We start from the raw sequence: 23,911 nt of genomic DNA, 5'->3' as shown, positions 1-23,911 counted from the left end.
GTTGTTGTATAAATTATTCTCTGACATATTAACTTTCGATTTCTGAGCTAGTAGTTATAAATAAACAATTGTTACGAGATTTTTCGGCACACTAAGACCATTGAAAATGGTTGAAATATATTTTAATTTTCACCTCTTGCCATTGAAACCTTTTCGGCAATGCTGCTCCATTAGAATGCATCGTTTTTCATTTTCAGGTGAAAATCAAGAGTACTACTAAATCTGTTTTTATCATTTAACTAAGCGCTTCACTTGCGTCTCTTTAAAATTTTGCTCTCGCATCGATTATAAAAGAAAAAAAATAAAATATCCATACCACTCCACCCCTTTCCCTACTCTACGGCCACCGACAATCGATTCCGGATAGTGTCATATCGATTGTTCCGCGGTCGGTGGCAGAATCGATTCTTTACTACCGCCGCTATGTGTGAGCTGCATTTTATTTTCTGATCCTGTTTATACGCGTATTGTTATGACTTATGATCGAGTTTTATATTGTGTTAGGTTTGTTTAAATATTCTTAAGCTTAGATCAAAATGAGGCTTAATAACCGAATTGCGAAATACTTCGATTCGGCGGCAAGATTTTTACCCAAAAAATACAGCACACAGATTATCGCTTAACTCCGACCAAACATTAGATCATGATTTTTCTCTCAATCAATTTAATGATTTTAATAATAGCGACATCATGTAAGACAGTCTAGACAGTGGCCATATATTGATGACTATCTAAAAAACTTGCCCCACAAGAACAAACATTATTAGTTACGATTTTTGTCGCAGTATTCAAATTATGTTGTTTAAAGTAGGTTTTTGTACCTACCATTTTATCCATTACGAAGTTTAAGTTTTTCAAAAATACTCTAAGAATTCATTAACTTAAGTACCTATCGAAACAAATTATGTCGTATTAACATGCGATAGTACAGTCTAAATTGGCAATCAGTATGTTAATTTCGCCCATCCGATGCATCTTCCAAGTAAAAGGAGACAATATCTGCTCTAGACTGATTGACAGACCTACTTAGCACTTAAGTGTTGATTGTGGGTGTCACCTTTAGTTAAGCGATCGGCAATTAATCAGGAGTGATACAATAAATAGCCTCTTAAAAGAATCTTGCCACGCAATCTTTAAGAAAATAATACCTTAAATTGAAGTAAAACGTAAATATTGTGGGTGAATTTAATGGTTCAAGTAGGTTTATGGTAACATTGGAGCTGGATGATAATACGTCCAGTTCCCTCCGATAGATTTTATCAATCGTGTAAAGGTAAACTCAACAAAGCCTATTTAAGTAATCGTCTATCAGTAGATAGTGGTAGACATGACCCAATTTAAATGTAATCGTCATCATCATCATTTCAGCCACAGGACGTCTACTGTTGAATACATTGGCCCCCCAAATTGTAAACTGAAGTAATTTTAGAAAGAATACCTTGACCCATGTGAGAGTAAATCGCGTGCTCTTCCAAAATACATCTCATATTTCTACATAGACTTCTTTTCCTCTATCACATAAAGGTTGAAACACAAGACCTATTGATTGTTCCAATTATAAAAATGAACTTTTTCCCATGCTAGATACAGACCACTCATCAGTTTGTAATTCGTGTCATGTACACTACGTACACACATTCCGACTTACCTACTGTAAATGGTTTAAAAATAACGTCATGCATAGGTAGGTATAAGACGTAAGACTTGGCAGTGACAATAATTTTATTTATGTTGCAATAATTTTATTAAAGTTAAAAGTTTCCTCATTTCTTTAGTGGGATTTTAAATATTATTTAATATTGTATTAGTTTGGATATTAAAATAATTTTAAATCTTAATTACATAACAAATAATGATTAATAGATAATAAGATTAACAGTTAATAAAACATCCATGACGTAAGCGGTGTCAATTCTTAAATATTTTAATTGTTACTTAATGTAAGTATTACTCAGTCTCTTACATTATTATTATAATAAAAAGAAAAACGTGACTTCATAGATGTACAGTCATGTTCCAATAATAATAAACGACAACCGCCTGACCGTACTGCTTGTTACAGAACCCAGACTTCTACAGACTGTTACTGTGGGTTCAGATCCCATTGGTAACAAATTTCTGAAGACTGAAAATTCTTCAAGAACGTTTATGCCAAAGTCTTGATGTCACAAAACTAAAGAAGTAGATAAATTATGAATTATAGAAATAAATATTGCTGACAGTTGTAGCCGCCTCTACCATCGACATAGGTGCTTCTACGACTGATCTACTTACTAAGGATGATCGTTTTAGAATTTGATACAGATAATGTTTGTTTTGTTATTGAAAAGGTTTTATATTTATGATACCGACTATACATAATCTCTAGATCATATCTTTCTGATGTAGGATCATCCAAATATGGGGTGGATTCTTGTCGTTCGCGTACAGTGACATCGCATGATTAATGACTTAATTTCTAAGAAACCGTGACCTTATAACTTACTATTGTAAAATTCCCATAGAAAAGGTTTGATTTGTATTTCCTTGTATTAAAGTAATCGTAGCTGCTTTCTTGCTTTACAAAAGCTCAGATTTACAATTTCTCTTCAGTAGATTGGAAGTTTTTTATAATTAGTAAAATTGCAGTTTGTGAAATTCATAACTTGACTCACTTTTTGTTAAGGAGAATAAAACAAAACGAAGTGTACCGTTAACAGACCTAATACTTACGAGTACCTGGTTGTGTTTATGCATTTTTACCAATAAAATCAATCATGGTAGGACAATTTTAAAGCGACCACATTTTGGCTATAGGACCTCTGCTTGATGAAGCCTATCTGCTCGATGACCTTTAAAAGAAAACTGCAGTGGCTAAAAAAAGCGGGAAATCTTTCTTACGTTAGTCCCGTAAAACTTGAGAAGGCGCACACCGTTGATTTTTAGTTGGCCGATAGTTGTGCCCGATTTTAAATTGTATGAAGAATCGGCCAAATCGAATCGGCGTAGTGTGCGAACTCCCATACATGCCCATACTGATCAACTGCCCGACTAAACTATCGGCCGACGAAAAATCAACAGTGTGCGCCTACTCTAAGTCCAGCACTAACCGTTTAGGGTTGTCGTATTTTCCAGTAAAGTAATAGTGTGTCTTTATAGATAGCTCACACCTAGGAAGCACAACCCAGGGCCTTGGCCCATAGCACGTTACATAACGTTCCTTTCGTCGCACAATAGTGTCACTGCGGTCCACAATTTTGTACCGCACCGTTATTAGGCGCATGCTCCTTGAATACTAATCACGTGATCAATAGCTGCGCGCGCGCGGCATAACTGTTGTTTTGGAGTTTTGTACGGCCTAGATCGGGATTCCATAGTGATGGTTCAGTGAATAACCTGTGTCTTTGTAGAGTGAAACCTGAAAGTGATGTTTTTGTTTTATCTTTTGTGAATATCTGAATGTTACTGTTCATCGCACCAGCGAGTAAGATTTGAGAGATTATCGCCTGCGTACACGCATTGCTTGCATTAGTGTCGTTAGAAACACATTATTTGCTAATACAACTCAGCTACGTTCCTTGCACAGTAAAGTTTTATTCTACTTTGGTATTAATCAATTTGTCAGTACCTAGGCATGTTAGAAGTTTTATATACTTACTTACCCAAGAAGCAGTATTGTTTTCAAAATCTAAAGTTCTTAGCACTCGTAAGTTCTTTCAATTATTTCCGTTCATTGATCGCCGATAGTTTTATTGTTATTCAATTCAATTTGTTACGTCACGACTATTAGAGCGAGAAGAAGCTGGTTTAGTTTGTCTGTAAGTAAATAATTTTAATGCTATTGTCAGTAATGATAAGTTCCCTGTTCCTAAAGGCGTTGGTATTAAAATTGCATTACTATAAAATCTTTGTCTTGCCAAATACAATTATTATACTACTACTAGTATGTCTGTCTATCACTAAAAGTAGATAAAAATCATTATCAATTAAATAACATGTTATTTAAAAATGTACTTCATAATTCTTTCGTTCTTAGGTAGATACCATCATCATTTCAGCCACAGAACGTCCACTGCTGAACATAAGCCTCCCCCAATGACTTCCACATCGCACGGTTGGTAGCGGCCTGCATCCAGCGCCTTCCAACTTTTATCAGGTCGTCGATCCACCTTGTGGGTGGACGTCCCATGCTGCGTAGGTATTATTTATTTATGCCTTTAGGATCCAAAATTATTTCAACGTTTTCATGTTAGCTTGACATTTCCTAATCCTTAAAATACCAACAATTTCAAACCGTTATTTTCATCGCCTCAGACTTTTGAAAGGAAAATAGTAAAAACATAAACTCTTACGCAGTCGGTTGTAATGGCCGCCGTTTGTTTTATTTGTTTACGTTTCACACTCATTGGTTTCTAATTGGCTGAAAAAACGTTATTTATGTCGATTACGTAGCTTGACTATTTGTTAAGAGGTTTTCGTTTGTTAAATTGAGTTGGGTGAAATTTTTATAAAGAAATTTGTTTTATTAAATGAGAATGCATTAATCTTTTCCCATTTTATTTCCAATAAACTACTTTCATCACATCTCTATTTCTAAGGCCCTATAACAGGATTTTTAATACTATTAATGCAATATTAACTCAATTAAATTATAATTTAATTGAGTTAATATTGCATTAATAGTATTAAAAATCCTGTTATAAATCATAACATAAATGTTACAGAGAATAAAATCAAAAGTGTAATTTCTGTCACAGTATCAAAACGATAACCTATCAAGTTATTTAAAGTTGTTCAAATTATGTTGGCTTTTTATCATTATTTAGTCGCCAAGCCAAACTATTACTTCTACTCTTAAGGTTGATGAAATTTTAAAAATAAAAAAGCTCAAAGTAGTTTTTGCGTACTTATGCATAGCATAACATTTGCATTAAGTGTAGTCCAAGTGATAATTTGCTATGCCGTTAAGATGTCCCGTTCGAGGAAGACCACAGGTGGACCAGAGCTAGGCAACTGCTTCTTGGAATTCAGAGATGAATGTGTTGTCTCATAATATCTTTCGTCAACCCTCATATAAACTACCCGAGAACTTCCTTGTTTACTTTGGTCTAACTTTGCTAGTTATAAACCGAGCCCTGTTTTGGATACAGATTGCTGTAGGTATCTCAAAACAGGTTTCGGTTGATCCACTATTATGACGCTATTGAGCTGAATTCATGAAGTGTCATTAAATTGTATTGATTAAACAGGGTGAAAATGATATCGTTGGCATTCGTTTAAAATAAATACATTCCCTAAATATGACAAATCAAATTCCTAAAATTACCTTTATTCAAGCTTTATATTGACTTCGCTTGTTAGTTAGTGTAGGATAAATCTTGCAACTGAATTTAAGACCAGTATTCCTCAATCTTTTTAGTCCTGGACTTGAGCATGTTCAAACTGATGAAATCCAGGACAGACTGTCCTGACGACGCAAATAATAAATTGAAGGCGGAATTCACAAGGCTAAAATATTTTCAAGCTCAATTTTCGTAAATTGTTCTCAACTTTACGACCGGGTTATGAATACGAGCTTTTAAGCTAGCGTCAAGTTTAAGGCTGCGCTTGTATCTGGCACGTGAATCGCGACGCATTTCTATGCGTTACAACTGAATAGTGGACGTTTCCTAGTTCGCAATTAGCATGTGTTGTACTTGTAAGGAGTGTGAGCTTTGGAGAGCTTAAAGTTCTTGCTTGAACTGTTTGTTAATAAATGCACTTGGCGCTTTTCACGCGGCTGTAAAATGTAAAATAATGTGTATTTCCGCTTGTTAATAAATACAATAAGAGAGCGATAAACTAATAATTAATAATTATTTATTTATTATTTTTTTGTTATTTTTACGTGTTAATGATTTATAAATTATTAATTCGATGATTTATTTATTAACTAGTACATACATTAACAATTATTTGTCATCAATTAGAATACACTACACATTTTCGTCGCAAAATGGCATATTTCAACAACAAGATGACACAGTGTATAACGAGACGTGCCGTGGTTTACACAAAACTGAATTTTAATATTAATCTTCCAGAAACTATTCATCGGCACTACACAATTAAATCTATAAATATTCCACAGAAAACGCTAACAGTATTTAATTGTTTAGCACTAAACTTCGATTTCACAATAGATTTAAACGGTTAGCGTACAACACAAGGTTTTGGATTGCGTTGCCGCGTCTGCAGAGCGACGGACCATGTTCAATTACAACCGAAAACTATGTTTTACTTTACGAAACATCTCCAAAACTGTTCTAAATCATTTTCTTTATCATTATCACGATGAATAAAACAATTACAAACAAAACCACACTTTTAATTAATAGGAACATGTTGCTTGCGACATTGTTTCGCCAGCGTGTGATGTTGCCTCTCTTTTTGTTTTGCTAAAATGGCACGCGTTAGAGAGGGATAGTGAGCAATTACAATGCTATTTAAACGACTTTATTAAGGCTAAAACCTGAAATTTTTATGTTAATTAGATTGCAATAGTGTTCTAATTGATGCTAGTCGTCAATGTTGGTGGGCAGTGAGTGGTCGTGTGTGTTCAGTGAGTGCTGAAGATGGAATTGCGTAACCACAGACTGTTCCGGTTTGGGAAGAAGCCGCTCTCGCGGTCGTCTTCCATGTCCTCGCCGAGGTTTGTCCTTGAGTTTTTGGATTTCAAGGTCATCTGTAGACCTTACAAAAGTGTTTTTTAAATGTTTTTGCGCAAATTAGTATTACGGAAGCGTAAAGTGTGTAGTTACAATTACAATAGATATTGCAGGTCTGTGTTTTTGCAGTGAGTGCCTAAGTGATGCTATAGATTCCTGCAAGCGACGCAGGACCGGTCGTTGTGGAAATCCTTGGGGGAGGCTTTTGTCCAGCAGTGGACGTCATTTGGCTGAAACAAACGAACGAACGATTCCTAAAGATTGGTAGTAAAAATTTGACGAAATAAGCTTTAGATTGACTCGATTAACTCAATTTGGTGTTTTTGGAGTCCACGTAAGTAAGGATAACACAATGATTAGTACTTAGTTGTAAATAATAGGGAAACACAGCTTTAGAATGCAATATTTGAAAACATAACGGAATTGAAAGATTTTCATTATCCTTCACTAGGTACCTAAGATGAGAGATCTAGTTCAATTCTGTCTGGTTTGGTCTAGCTAGGTAATTGATGAGATAGTAAAAAAAACGAGTATTCGCAAAGGCAGCTTCTTTGTAAGTAGCCGTCGGGCTTGTCAGCATCGCCTCCAATTGAGACGTCGCTCAAGGCGTGTGCTGACGTGTCAGGAAGATTTATTAACTGAGATGTCAATATTATCCTTTTTTGTCCAGCCATTACAACTTAGTAATATTTTACTAGATGCTTTTAAAGGATAATGGTAGAGGTTCACCTTTTAAAAGTTAAATTATGTTCCCACAAATTATAAATTTGACATACGTAACTAATGTTAATGTAGATAATTGAATTTGTTGACTGACAAGCATTCAATTTACCTGTTAAATAATTTTAAATTCCAAAGTAATCACAATTGAAGTATTTTTGACTATTGTTAAGATATGCGATAATATTGGCATTTATTTGTTAATTCACCTGACATTTCAATCCTACGACCTTCGACATAATCACTGCTCACTCGCACTAAAACACAGTCATATTTCCAGCTTTTTAGATTTATTGCTCATTATTTCTACCTCTTTTAATGAAACTTAAACAATACATATAATTACCAACGACATCTCCGTATATGCTTGCACAATCATCTTGTTAAATAAAAATATTCTCACATGTGGATAAATCAATTTACTTATATTATCGGAAACGTTATATAATGTATAGTTTATCGACGGTTTGTCGATAAAAACTGTTTTGTTTTGAACTCTATATCTAAGATGCTTAGAATTAAAGCATGTTATGGTGTTGTATAAGTTAAATGATGTGTGTATATCTTAATGCTGAGTCGGTTGTTAATTGTATAATTGTCGTGTGAGGCAATTACTTACTTACATGCTCCGGTTGATGTGGATTTACGATAACTCTAGATTTAATAGTTAAAGATGTTTCTTTATTTAATTTAAGCTTATACGTCGTTAACTGTTTAGGAAAATGTTTTATCCCGCATTTGAGTATTTTTGCTGGATAAGTATAGCTAAGCTTTGCCACACAGTAGATAAATTAATTAATATTAAAATATCTATATTTAATTTCTAAGCGTATAATTAGCTCTATCTGGGGGCACGGCAGTGCCCCCGCCAAGTCGAGCGCGAAGCAAACACTGCCGTACCATCCTTTACTGGAACCATTTCGCCGCATTTTCAGGCCCCTATTTGAGAACCTCTGGATAAGACCAGAACGCTGAAATTTTCGTTATCTAGTAAGCTATAATCACAGACTTAAAATCCAAAATTTCAAGTCTGTAGGTCATTTAGTTTCGAAGTTAAGCGAAAGCAAAGTTTCGCATTTATGACACTCACTCACTGATGATCATCAAAATAGAACTAGTACTTCCCATAAACTCAGAGAGCTGAAATTTGGTACAGAGTTAGGGTTTAATGGCCACATTAAGGGAAAACTATAAAAACTAGGAAAATCGAAGATCTGGAGTAACACCATAATTCATAATCAATACTACTAGCGCCACACCGGCATCGTGGTGTTCGCCTGTACCGCTCACCGCTAGATGGCGCTAGCACTTTGAGCGTCGATTTTCTGCACCGCGGTGTCCAGATTTTTTTTCCTTTCTAGACCCCCCCGTCGATTAAGTTGAATGTTGTGTAATTTATTTACATTTCGTTTATTTCGTTTATTATATCGTAAGGTTCGCTAAGGTTAAGGTTATGATATTAAAACCATTCTGATTCATTGTCCATTTTAAAGGTCGTTGAGTTTATTTGTGTTTAACTGTTTAATATCGTAAAAAAATGTCGATAATATTTAAAGACGACGACGTTAAATAATTATGCCACATTCTACAAAAAGGAGTGAAATCCCACCAAAAACATTCTGTAAAAAACTAGCCAAGTCTCGATGGAGCTGCTTGTTTATCTCTAAAAAGTAATGAAATCTAGACAAAGTCGTGCCAAGTCTATGGTTCCTTCCTGCGATTTCTTTATTATTATAGTTAATGTTGTGTGACTTGGCCGTTGAACAATCTTTATTAAGATAATCATACATAAGTATTATTGAAATACGCAGCTTTATTAAGCCTACAATTGACTGGTTATTGAATCAACGTTTTCCAAGTGGCAATTTTCCATCATCAATGGATAGCGGTTCTGGCGACAGATTGGTGCAATGGTGTCATAGAGCACCTGGTTTTGTACACTTCAACGGCCAAGTCACACAACATTAACTATAATAATAAAGAAATCGCAGGAAGGAACCATAGACTTGGCACGACTTTGTCTAGATTTCATTACTTTTTAGAGATAAACAAGCAGCTCCATCGAGACTTGGCTAGTTTTTTACAGAATGTTTTTGGTGGGATATTAGTTACTAGTAGTAACCATTGTTAAGACACCAAGTTATGACAAGCTTAAAGCTACTACTACTACGACTAGGACAATGTAAACAAAAAAACATAATGAGTGGAAACCAGTATAAATAAGAATAGAAGTCTCTTAGCTTAGGCGCAGACCACTAACTTTTAGTTGGCCGATAGTTGGGCCCGATTCTAATTTGTATAAAGAATCTCCACACTTTCACACAGCCCGACCCAACAAATATTTAGAACTAGCGGCCGCCCGCGACTTCGTACGCGTGGATCCCGTTTTACCCCCTTCATCTATCTTACGCGGTTTAGATTTTTTCATACAAATGTTTTTCCCGCTAACTCCCGTTCCCGTGCGAATTTTGCAATATCCGGTTGTAACTAAGCTTTAAGTTTACTAAGTTACCTGCGTGCCAAATTTCAAGCGTCTAACTTGAGCGGTTTAGATTTTTCACACAAAAGGATTTTCCCGCTAATTCCCGTTCCCGTGAGAATTCCTAAGTATACTATAACCTGCTCAGGAGTATGAAGAATAATTGTGCCAAGTTTCGTTAAAATTCGTTGAGTAGTTTTTGTTTCTATAAGGAACATACAGACAGACAGACAGACAGACAAAAATTTTACTGATTGCATTTTAGCATCAGTATCGATCACTAATCACCCCCTGATAGTTATCAACCGACTTCAAAAAAGGAGGAGGTTCTCAATTCGACCCGTATGTTTTTTTTTTTTTTTCTATGTTTGTTACGCGATAACTCCGCCAATTATGAACCGATTTGAACAAATCTTTTTTCGGCGTATAGGTAATACCTCAAGGGTGGTCCCATTTAAATTTAATAATAAAAAAAACAACCCCCAAGGGTGGAAAATTGGGGATGAACTTTTTTATACGCAATATCTCCGCCGATTATAAACCAATTTGAACGATTATTTTTTTGTTGAATAGGTATTATCAAAAGGGTGGTTTCATGCGAATTTGAAGAAAATATTTCACCCCCAAGGGTGGAAAATTGGGGATGAACTTTTTTATACGCAATATCTCCGCCGATTATGAACCAATTTGAACGATTATTTTTTTGTTGAATAGGTATTATCAAAAGGGTGGTTTCATGCGAATTTGAAGAAAAACTGGTCATGGTAGGTACAACTCCTTAATGCTTAGGAGTTGTAGGATAATTCTTTAAATATTATAAGTACAAATAGACCAATAGCTGTATTCTTTCATGTTTTAAGGTGGGCTGACGGTTATAGGTCTTTTTAGGTTTCCTATATATGGTAACCTGTATTTTGTAGGCAATATTATTTTACACTAGACATGAAGAATATGCTGGTCTCAATGTACTGCCTACCTTCAGTGGTAACATCAAGGTAATAATTAGTTAACTAAAAAGCAAGAAATAAGTAAAATTTTATAAAAAAAATAAAACCGACTCCAAAAAACCTACACTAAAAAGTAGAAAAATAATTACTAATTACCTACTTATTTATTAGGACGAATTATTAATATTTATGTAGGTATACCATGATTGATACTTCTGGAGTCGGTGCCAAGATTATGAAACATGTAAAGTTTGCCTGCACCGACTCCAAAAGTATCAATCATGGTATACCTACATAAATATTAATAATTCGTCCTAATAAATAAGTAGGTAATTAGTAATTATTTTTCTACTTTTTAGTGTAGGTTTTTTGGAGTCGGTTTTATTTTTTTTATAAAATTTTACTTATTTTGAAAATATATTTCATGTACAGAATTGACCTCTCTACAGATTTATTATAAGTATAGATATCGCCCAATTAAAAATCGGTGTTCTGCACCTAGGCTTAGTCTCTTCTCAAAAGGAATCTTGCGCAGTCCAATACGCATTTAAATACTTACTCTACATTATGAGATCATTGCGTTCATCTCAACTAATAAGCTACGTCAAACGGGCAACATAATAACTTATCTAACATTCGCGCCACAAACTCATTGTTATATAAAAATCTGTGAAAACACGGAATATGAAGTTACCTAATATCGGACAATGACTTTCGCTGCTAAATTATGAATGAGACATAATTTTTATACTATATTCGGACTACGAATACATTATGACGTAATTAAAGAAGAATGATAATGCCTATAAAATTAAATTGCGCAATTTTGAACTTAGGAAGTTTTATAGCACGCCTTTAGTTTGATAATAGAACCATTGCTTATTGGAATAAAACAATTACGAGTATTGTAGTACTCAATTGGGCTCAAGCATTATTACGGTTTTTATTACGTGAATAACTTGATAATAATCAAAATGTATGAGCTGTGAAGAGATTAAGGTATTTTTTTATGGAACACTTTAAAAGAGGTTTATAGTTCTTATCTTTTAACTTGATCTAGATCACAAGAGAAACGACTTTATCTAGATTAAAATGTAGATCACGTTATTTAGGTCAAAATCGCTAATTTTTCACTTAATTTGACCATTTTTACCAAAAACAACAGATACTGATTAATTCGATTTTAAAGAGTTTCATTTGTGGCAAAGAGACTACTTCAAATAAAACGCGGGTAATCTTTAAGTCTACCGTACTCCCAGTTTGATGTCTTAATTAAAACAAATGAAAACGTCACAACACACACCTTAGAGGTTTTATATAATACACAATGATACACGCAATTCTGCCAGTTCTCACGATAGGCTTGGGTTTACGAATGGCAGCCGTTGATAAGACCATTTTAGGCCAACGACAACTTATGGAAGTATAATTGTCGGAAACCAGACGCGGCTGCCAGTCGCACCGTCTGCGCCTGACCTTATTTGGAAAATCTCAGTTGTGGAGGAAACAGGACCTAGTTTTAGGAATATTTGTGCCAGTTGTCTATTTTTTTCTGTTAATGCTGTATTTAAAGTCATAATTATTTTTCGTAAAAAGTTTCATCTAGTTTTTTTGAGTCAAGGCGTAATATACACCCATTCATCCTCACAAACGTTCGCGTATGCAAAAGCTTTTTACAATAAGTATTTCTCGCATAAAACTCAAGTGCTGAAAAGTTATTAAAATGTCAAAACCGTAATTTTATCACGTTTTTACGTAAACAGATAAAAACATTTGCTAATAAAATTGCAAACCACGAATATGATCTGATGTAGCGACTGATAGCGTATTAGTAAGTTGCATGACACAGAGTAGAGCATTTGCCGTACATTTATAATAATAAGAATATATTATGATGTATTTTAAAAACATCATTTTGATAATGTAATACGAGTCTATAAGGCTGCGTTTACATTTTGTTTCCATTTGGAAATAAGCAGCTTGACCGATGTAGATGAAATTCAGTTCAAGATTATTTAATTTAACATACATTTTAATTAGAACAAATAATGAAATTGTCCTTGACTTTTAAACCTTTCACCACGTGACAATACAATTAAGCAATTTAAAATCCACAAAATACTCCACCTGCAGGAAGCTATGTCGATGTCAGCTGCATTACCTGCTGAGCATTTTAATGATCTGTTTTATTTTGAAAGACGGAAATAATAATACGTTGACAAAAGAAACTTTAAATTGATTGGACCATCTGCACTTTTGTACTCTATGGCCCAACAAGTAGCGGATCGCGTCCAGTTGGCCACATTACTCAGTCCCTTGACATCTTTTCGTACACATTTGTAAGTGTCGGGTATCAGATAGCAATATTTTGAGGACGAAAAAACAACTTTGACCCCTTTGGAGATGAATTGCGAAATTAACGCAGGTGTGAAGTCAATTTAAACACCTGACATGGTTATAAATTTTAGAGACTTTATAGTTATTGTCTGTAAAATAATAATTTGATTGTCGTTTGTTGGATTGAAATTTAATAATCCTGCAGATTTTCACTTGTTACTTAATCAATAGAGTAAGAACCAGTTAATTTAAACAAACATTTATCTTACATCATCGTCATCATCATCACCAACACAGTCTTCATTGCAGGAGCCCGCCAAATTTATAATTTACCAAAGGCAGGAATTTTCAAGACTTCCCTCGCTGGCTAGTCTAGTCAGGCAGGCAGCATGGTTAGGGAGATTTACATGGCATTTTATGAAGTAGAATTTCTATGTTCAAATATAATTTTCCTGCATAAGGTTGCCATTATTAGCTCACATACAATTCGTTCAACTCCAAACCGATCCGAAGTCAACTCCTACAGTAACCTTTTGCGTAACCACGTGGGTAGACCGTGACGCGCAGGCGCACGGTGATTACAGCGACGTGGCATTCCGTGGAACTAATGCCTGACATTAACCAGACAAAGTAAAGTCTAATTTTGGCATTATGTAAAGGTACAAAATGTGCCCTGCGTTTCGATATGAATCGAGATGCTTTTCTGGGAGCTTACCTAATCTACACAAATATTTTAAGTGTAAATTGTTTGTGATTATTATAGGTAGAGTCACTGGAAATACGAACTACATTTTTGTAATTTTCTTTATACGAACGACAGCACATTAGGATAAATACTCTGATATCTAATCTCATACATACATAATCCTGTAAGTCTAAGCCTAGGCGCAGACCATCCATTTTTCGTCGGCCGATAGTTTAGTCGGGCAGTTGATCAGTATGGGCTGGGCATGTATGGAAGTGCAAACACTACGCCGATTTGATTTGGCCGATTCTTCATACAAATTAAAATCGTGCCCAACTATCGGCCAACTAAAAATCGGTGGTCTGCGCCTAGTCTAAGTACATTGAGTATTTCGTAAAAGAAGATGCTATTTTTTTGATCAGTAAAATCGACCTAGTTATCCAAATTAAGAGAAACGACATCTGTTAATCAAGATGCATTAAATACTTACTACTTACCTTTAGGTAGAAGGTTCATCTGACATGCCATCAGCTGTCCTGTCGATATGTAGTCGACCTTGTGTATTCTTTGACACGTCGTATTACCATTTTGACGCAGAATTTCGACATATAACATGTTAGATTCACTATCACATGACATTTGTAGAGCAAAGTTCGTGTCAATATCTATGTACTTACATCTATTGTATTAAACAAACACACAGCTTGTTATTTAAATTTTATGTTAACAAATCATCAGTGTTTGATAGGCAGTCGACAGTTGCGGATACAAAACTGTTAGTTTATGAATTTGGTCCGGTAACGCCTCTGAATAATATTCTATTCTGTGAGGAAATGTAGGCGTGTGTATCAAAATGTGAAATGTCAAATGCACTGTTATTGTCACTGTATAATCTATCATTAACAGTGAAAGCCATTTTATAGATAATGTGCCAAAAAGAACTCTGCAGATTAGTCACCATATTGGAGTAGGTCGTGTCACGACACAGATTTTTAGAAGGAGGTAAACATGTAGGTATTCATCATCTTCAAAAATAATATATGATGATGATGATACCAACAGGTTAAACTCTTTCTACTCGTACAATAAGATCAGTCCGACTTAAATGACTAAAATCTTGAAACTTTTGAATTTTAACCTTAAAATGAATATCACAAAACATTGAATAAAGAATTTTAAAATAGAAGAAATAAACCTGCCAATTTTATGTTCAGAGTAGGGTAGCTTGATTAAAACACCTATCTGAGACAGCGTCAAGTCCGTCTTTAGATCTTCAACGAAATCTTATTATACATATTTTATAGCTAAATTGCTCTAAATCCGTTCTTCTATCTCTAGAAACCTAGACTATTTAATGAGAGAGAGTTCCAAACACACTTTCGCATTGCGCGCCGCTACTTTATTATTATTGTATTTGATCTGGCGCATGCGTTTCCAAACTTTTCAACATTAAGGGTGAAAACGGTAAACGATGGGACGTGTAAAAGTGCCTTATAAAAGCCTATTTGCAAAAATAAATGAGTTTTATGAGTTTTTTAATAAAAGTTCACTTTAAGTTCTCACTTTCATGCACATCAGTTTTTCGGTTCACTTTTAGGGTTCCGTAGCCAAATGGCAAAAACGGAACCTATATATTTTAAAACACACTTATAACTACAAGATGCTACAGGTGTACAATCTGTACATACTTACCATCCAAACTCAAAACAAAGATTACGATATTACCTCCAAAATAGATCACTCTACAGCAGCGGTCGGCAACCTTTTGACAGGCAAGGGCTACAATGTGGCAAAATAAACTAAAGGCGAGCGCGGGCCACACTTGCGTTGCGTTCAAGAAAAGCTTACTTATTATTGATACATTCTTCTTCTTCTTTTCGTGTCGACAACAAACCTACACAGTGTCAGCCGGCATGTCAGGCGTTGTCAGCAGCACTCATCAAATCCTCCTGAGTGCAGTTGCTTGGGCACTTAGGGCACGACATCAGGTGCTTCATCGACGGGGGAACAAAACCGCACCTGCACTCCATGTTCAAGCCATCCAAGAATCCCCACCTGACCTGAAATTGATACATTTATTTTGATAATTGTAACTTATTTACAAAACATTCACGGGGCATGTGTTGCCGACCGCTTTTCTCTTCTCTACAGTTTGAGAAGCACTGCCTACGGACGACGGCACGTCAACGTAACCACTGCGGTTTCTTGTGCAGTTGTAATAGGGGCGAGTTTGCAACAAAAATGGGTAGCCTGATGTGCTGTCGTGTGTACATCGCTATACAAGCCCGCGTGGGCGTGCGCACAATACGCTTAGCAGACAGGTACTTGCAGGAAATACCAGCGGCATTAGTTAGCTTGCTTACTTAAGATCAGAATTGAAGATCTTGTCAATATCTGTGTTGAAATTATCTATTGAGAAACTAATTCGAATATTTAGCACAATGCAGTGTGCTAACTGTGTGCTTAAAGTGGAGTAGTCCTAGGTTTTATTTTGCAACAGTACACTAAAAATAAATAGGTTTTTCATTGTTTTAGTACAAAGTGATTATTAGGCTGAAAATTAGGTGACTGAAAGTGAAACCTATAGCTTAGGTACCTATTTGCCATTTTAAAAGAAAATGTGGCAGTTGTTATGATTGGTATACGGTGTGAGATTATGTTGTCCTATATAAAAATGATCGTGTATTACAATTTTTGATTCAAATTAAATAAATACCTGAGCAAACGTAGTAAGAACCTTACTTAATGTTGGCCCTGATAAGCCACGATCCTTCGCGCGAAAGGCATTTCGAAAAGTGATTGCGAAAAACATTTTCGTCAAACAAAAACGTGTTTAATAAAAATAGAACGCGTCCAATCGTCAAAAGGATGGTTTCTTTTGAAAACTATGTCGAAAGGACTTGGTCTACCCTACGCAGTTCATTTTTAAACTGTATTTCTTGAGACATAGAGTTCATCCGCAATACTTTAATCTTCGACATCTCGCGTTGTTTTGTTTTAGTATAATAGAAACACGTCTTAATTTGAATTGGAGATTCTGAAGAATTCTCTCACATTTTTCAATTTTTAAACGTTTCGTAATACATTAGTTAAGTACGCATGTAACAATTACAGTTACTTGGAAACAAGTTCAAGTTATGTGTAGAGATTTGAAATTGCGTGCGGTTAACGCATGCGATAAGTATATTAGATGATAAAAATCGCAACCGTATCGTGTACACGATTAACAAAATGCTTTGATTGACGACTATAATAAACATTAAACAACAGTATTAATTTTCGTGTTATGCTGTTAAATTTAATAAGCCGTTGTTCCGTGTGTGTTTATTAATTAAAAACTTAACAAATGAAAGTGCAGTTGCATTGTAAGTGTATTAACACCATATCGAAAGACTAACATTCCAAAAACTTATCATAGATTCGCATTAAGTATTTTAACGAGTATATCTCAATAGGTACATGGATTTCTATTTTTTTCTTATCTCTGGAACAACTGATTAAAAAAACAAAAGAAATTGATAAACACAAACTAATCTGTGGATATAAAACCGCGCCCTCCGCATACGATAGTGTGTAGTGACGTCACAGGACCTGTTTGCGGGCACACTGACCCACATCGAGGGGTGAACGTTTGAAGCCTTCGAGGGACTATTCTGGACAACGTCGATAGTGTAAACGGGAATGTAGTCGATAATTTACTTTCGACTTCGCAGTGATGTAGATTTTTATTAAATTAACATTGCCTGTCAAAGAGATTCTGTACAACGTTACATGATCTTAAATCTTGATATAAACTGACAAACTATCTTTCCCCTTAACGTTAAATTTCAATTAAAGTATCTATCTTTTTATCTTGTAAGAGACACAGGATTTTCACAGATTCACACAGGTTGACATTCAAAAAGTTTAGGTATTTAATTATCTGCTAATATTTATGATAGTTGCAAATAGCAATATATTTGCAACTTGTAACAAATACGTAACACCAACATTTGTAATTTTTATCTCTCATTTCTGAACAGTCAAATTTTCACGGTTTATTAATGTGATATCAAATTTCAATTACTTAATTAAGATTCATACATTCACAACTTCTTTTGCCCAATCAAAATTGAGTTATCATCATAATTTTAAACTTTATTAAAATGAGTTGAAGGTCGACTGAGTTAAATGGATGTGATGATATTTTAATATGGGCACATAACATTTTAGAGACGCAGCTATATTTTTTTGCAATTAAATTAAATTGCAATAAAACCATGAGCTTTGATATTTTATTAGTTTCTATTTGACTGAAAGGACACAGCTATTTATTCGTTATTGATTGCTTCTAAATAAAAAAGAAACTTGTTTGGCAGTGCGTATTAATATTTAATAAAAAAAACTAATCAATAAGTGTTGCGTTATAAATGATCATCAAACAAATGATTATGATGATTATCAAACAAATATTTTATCAAACAAACTTTCATTCGAAAATGTATCGATCGCTCGATACTTTACCCTGTCTCCCGTTACCCTACTAGACGGCCAGTCATTACGGGAATCGCTTAACGGAGCAGGTTTCTTGCCTTTTTTATTCCCCTACGTGAAGGCATTGCGTTATTAGGCCAGCACGTGGCGTCCAATCTCTTTTATAGCCCTATTATCTTTTTTTAAACGGCTTGTTATTGGCCAGTATTTCTACTGAGGCGCTTTATAAGGGATGCTGTATGAAGGATTGGGCTCATTTTGAGCGGGATTGTTTTGTTTTTTTCTTCTTATTCGTAATATTTATATGACTGTGTTCTGTCAGAATTACTTTTTTCAGCCAGTATGCTTTGTTATTATGATCGTCTTTTGTTTTTTTTAGATGGATTCAGTTTTCTTTGTTTGACATTAAAGTACGAATGAATCTCTATCATATGTGAGAGATAAAGCAATATTGGTATTATATGACATTTGAATGAATGATCGTTTTGATCAAAGTTATCAATACATTATAATGATCATTATATTCACAAGTAATTTACGAAACTTCCAATAATAGAATCGGCGTGAAAGAAACGGAATCGAAAACGATAAAACAACTAATTTGAAATCCCATTCAAGAAATTCACTGTAGCTTAACAAAATTTGAACAAAGATTTCAATTAATTGTCATTGTCATGTAAAGAAGGTGTTAATTGAAGATGTTCTGTTCAGTACTGTCTTAGCAAATCGACCTTGCATGGTAGTCCTTGCGAAATTTTGCTACTGGTTTTGTGTTAATTTAAGGTGTGGATGTAAAGTTTGAATTATACAATTGACAAAATAAAAAATGAACTGTCTAGAGAAGACATGGTGTTGATTGAGTCTGTACGGAATGAATTAATGGTTTTAATGATTTCACAAAAAGATTTCAAAGGCTTATTTCCAAAGGTCCACGACTCTATAATCTTATCCCAGCGGGTCCATTAAATTTTAAAATATATTAAGAAAATGCTTTTTTATGCCGTGGACCCGCTGAGAATCAAAGTGTAAACATACATTTTTTTAAACAATAGAGCTGTGGACCTTTGGGAATGAGCCGTACCTACCTCGATTTCTGATAGTGTAATTTCAAATCAAATCAAATCAAATCAAATTCGTATGCGAATCAACTCTAGTGCTTCAAAGATGCTCTCCAGAAGGCTGGCATATGCCATAGTATTTTTAATTTAATAATTTGACACTGATTGGTGGGTTATTAATTAGAAAATAGACATTATGAGGTCAAGCGAAATTACAGTAAGATTTCTTTTATGCCAAACTAGAGCTTGTATTATTAGAGTCATTTGATCGATATTTTGTGATGCTAAAATTACTCTCTTTGTCCGAATACACTTCAGTGTTATGTAGTAAAATTATATGTTGCATTGTAACTTTTCTCTATGCAAAGCAATAATTTATAATTAGAAATATGTAATTGAGTAACCACTGTTAATGTCAGATCTTCCAATCTTTAAGGCCAATTACTTCAAAATGTTGTAAATACATGAATTGGATCGAATGAAATAGTACGATGAATGATAAGAAAAGTCTAATGACCTACCTTTGTATTTTGGTATTTTAAAGAAACTTTATGCTCATTTAGCAGTCTTAAAGAAAATTCTATAAAAGGCTAATTTGCTCATAAATACCGCTAAATACTTACGAACGTTGTAGCTATGTTATTGCGCGAGGATATCAAATCAATACAAGTTCGGTGTATGTAAGTATTGCTTTCATAATATTACAAAATCCGGCATTCATAGTGGTTGCCAGTCAGTAATCAACCATACTCGGTTCGACAGGTATGAGTTTAACTGAGGTATGCGCGTGCGTCTATACACACTTAAGTTGTAATTCGTGTTTTTTGTGTGATTTCAAATCGTTTATGTGGAGTGTGACATTATACAAGGAGCTATAATTGCAGGTGAGGCAGATAAATATTGATAATGTCGTTTGATTTTATTTCTATCGTTGAAGTTGATATTTTTGGGTCAAAGTTTTATTATACCTTATTTATTAACTTACTATTAACCATTTAATTTGCTATAATTTACACTTAATTTTGTAGATTTCCTATTTAGCAGTTTGTACTACCATGCCATAAGTATCTTTGGTTACTAATAAAGTTGATAGGATAACCTGTAACATTAGTTACAGGCTATCCTATGCTATCCCTAACTTAATCATAGTAAATCCTACTAATTCTACTAATAATTATAAATGCGAAAGTTTGTGTGGATGTTTTTTACTCTTTCACGCAAAAACTGCTGAACGGATTTTGATGAAACTTTACAGTATTATTGTTTATAACCCAGAATAACATATAGGCTATAATTTATGACGTTCGGTGACAAACTAAGTTTCACGCGGGTGAAGCCGCGGGCATAATTTATAGTATGACGATCTGTGACAAACTAAATTTCACGCGGGTGAAGACGCGGGCAAGAACTAGTAACTATAATCATAAATATGTATTCCACTAAATGACACGTTCAATTTATTAATTGTAGAGAACTTAATATCCCTAGATAACGAAACAGATACGTATTTGCCATAACATAACACATAATAATCGTGAGTTTGTTGAAATCGATAAAACTTGCATCGATTTACCAATATCGGATGTCAATTACATCATATCGATCTCGTAGGCACCTTGCCTTCTGTGAAACTTCGAGCGGACGAAACTATCTGCATATCGATCGTGATTTATTCGAATACGGCTATCTTGATCATTGGATATGGACGAAAACATAGTTTTACTATCAATAAAATGATTTATAATGTTTTAGACTTGTAGCTAGTAATATAGAGTCTGCAAACTTATGTTTTTGATCGTTTTTCAAATGAATTATTCACTTATTTGATCATCAACAAGGTTCACAAGAATAACTTACAAAAACGACACTTGTTAAATGCAAACTTAATTAAAGGTGAAAACAACATGCATTAGAGAATAGTTTATTGTCTATTCACTCTATTTATTTACAGTATTTAACGACTATCCAGTTACACCAGTTTGACCAACCTGATTATAAATTAAGGTTATAATAAATCAACAATCTAAACTACATGCAGAGTACTGAGTATCAATTGAATCGACACAGATACTAACAAGAGATAAGACTATTGTAAATATTGAAACAAATCGGTTATCGATACATCGATGTCAGGTTACGACAACACTAGATATTCGCTTTGCGGTATTATAAGATAAATCTTTTGCTGATTGTACAGACGACAGCAAATCAAGCTTAACAAAGTGGAGTCTTATCTAATTGTAATAAAGGCTATTTTGCAAGAAAAATGTATAGTCTGATATGCTGTTGACTCTACAATGAGATGGTATCACTGTGAAAGTGCATTTGACCTACTGTAGAAGTTTGTGAGTATAACTGTTCTGGTGACCGATATATCGATGATCTATTGTTATACAAAAACTAACCTTAAGCTGATTAATTAGAGTTTTAATTGAGTGGCACTCAAAAGAAGTCAAAATGACTCTACTTATTTGGACTTGGAAATATTACAGATATTAAAAATATGTTTACAGGTGAAATTAACGAGTCTTCCAGCTACTTGACCCACTTTTAGCTTTGCCCATGGACCAAGCTAGAAGTGGGCCAAGTCACTGGAAGATTCAAATTAGGTAATTTCTGTCAAAGAATATGTGTTAACAGTTTCTGTTTACAATACCCCTTCAATTAGTAACACCATTGACTTTCATAAGAAAATTGTGTGCAGAAGAAAACGGTGCTTTCCACTTTCAAGCTATTTATATTAATGGCGCTGAAATCAATCATGTATGTTGGCCTAGACATTAGATCTTAGGAAATATGTCAAGTGGGTAAAAACAACTCTGAGCTGTGAAGTAAGATTAAGCTAAATGCAAGCCTTCGTTGGAGGTATTCCAGTAGCTTACAGAAATAATTTATATTTGAGTGCTAATCTTAAAGGTCCTTTGATGTATTTATAGTGAAATATGGGCAGTATAAAATAATTGCTAGAAATCTAAACTTGCACAGATTATAATAAAAATGACACATAAAAAAACAAAAGCCTCGCGCCTTTTTCGAAGCACGACCTACTCGATTTCTATGAAGACATGACATTTTTTTTTAAAAGTTGCCAGTCTGTTACTCTTCTATTGAACACAAGAAAAAAATACACACAAAAAATAAAATAACGGTTTGAATAAGGAACATGAAGTAACCTACTCGTAAACTGTGGACGTGGTTATAAATTGAATATTAAAAGTATGTACGTGAGGTACAGAAGTAAAGAGGCTGGTTACATTTCCTTATTTGCTAGGAATAATTTAACTGTAAAAAGTGAATAGAGCTTAGTCTTATAGTTTACTAGCTTTCCGCCCGCGGCTTCGCCCGCGTGGAATTTTGTCTGTCACAGAAAAACTTTATCGCGCGCGTCCCTGTTTCAAAAACCGGGATAAAAACTATCCTATGTTCTTTCCCGGGACTCAAACTATCTCTATGCCAAATTTCATCAAAATCGGTTGCGAGGTTTAAGCGGGAAAGCGTAACAGACAGACAGACAGACAGACAGAGTTACTTTCGCATTTATAATATTAGTTGGGATATTAGTTGGGATTTTTGGTATACCTACTTCAATAACATTTGGCAATCTTACATCAAAAACGGATTCTTTAAATCTTTAGTTTTTTTTTTTTGATAGTTGTCAGCTTTTTTTGTGCTATCCACAGGATAGCTAGATTTATTGGCGGTGACTATTGCGAACATCGTAAACAAACCGTCTTGTAGGCTCTATGAATGGGAGGAACAGCTAGCTCGTTAGACACGGGCCACAGAGCCAATGTCGCGCCCAATGCCAAACATTGTTCGGAAGGAAGCGCCTTTGTCTAGAGAAGCTACCCACTGGTACAGTCGCTAACATTTAAAACTAAAGGTTTTTGCAAAATATCAGTTATTACAAGAAGGGTAAAAGATGGTGTAGTTAGATATACCTTGTCGTCCGTCAATTTCAGTCGGGAAATTTCAGACTGCAGTAATATGTTGGTGACAAATTCAATGGAAAAAAAAATTAAGCCAATAAGCCAGGGATCGATTCCACCCCCGGCTGAAAATTTTAAAGAAGAGTAATTGATAGGACGCCATGTCCACCGTGTCCATAATTGGTCTATTCCAGAAGTACACTTTGATGATCAAATCCTGGTTATCAAAGTGGAATAGACCCCATAACTATGTTATTGTGTAACCTTTTTAACTGAAGTTGAAAATTACCTACTATCAGATTGTTAGGCTGAGTTGCACCACCTAACTTTGACCGTAAATTAACGATAACCGATGTTTTTTGTAAGGAGTTTGACAGATTTTTGAGGTTTGTCTAAGTTAAAGTACGATGGTGCAACCCAGCCTTAGAGTATAATATTTGCCAGTAATAAATACTCACTGCTGACTGTACTGCTTAAACTTAGAGTAGGCGCACACCGTTGATTTTTCGTCGGCCGATAGTTTAGTCGGGCAGTTGATCAGTATGGGCATGTATGGGAGTGCGCACACTACGCCGATTCGATTTGGCCGATTCTTCA

The 23,911-nt window shown here is 34.7% G+C and overlaps 1 protein-coding gene across 4 annotated transcripts in view; it reads left to right on the top strand.

Annotated features, from left to right (window-relative positions):
- LOC135073795 (uncharacterized) overlaps positions 1-23,911 on the top strand; it is a 222,019-nt gene that overhangs the window by 91,925 nt on the left and 106,183 nt on the right. The window contains exon 1 of one of the 4 annotated variants that reach the window (XM_063967986.1): positions 6,561-6,670. The exons of the other annotated variants lie outside the window; for them this stretch is intronic. Within the exon in view, the coding sequence (XP_063824056.1) occupies positions 6,594-6,670 (77 nt within the window). The 5' untranslated portion in view covers positions 6,561-6,593. Of the gene's footprint in view, positions 1-6,560; positions 6,671-23,911 lie in introns of those variants that run through there. 4 annotated transcript variants of the gene reach the window in all.

Source organism: Ostrinia nubilalis, chromosome 1, assembly GCF_963855985.1.
Source record: "Ostrinia nubilalis chromosome 1, ilOstNubi1.1, whole genome shotgun sequence".
NCBI lineage: Eukaryota > Metazoa > Arthropoda > Insecta > Lepidoptera > Crambidae > Ostrinia > Ostrinia nubilalis.
The sequence above is the reverse complement of the archived record's forward strand: the minus strand, read 5'-3'. Positions and strand labels throughout refer to the sequence as shown.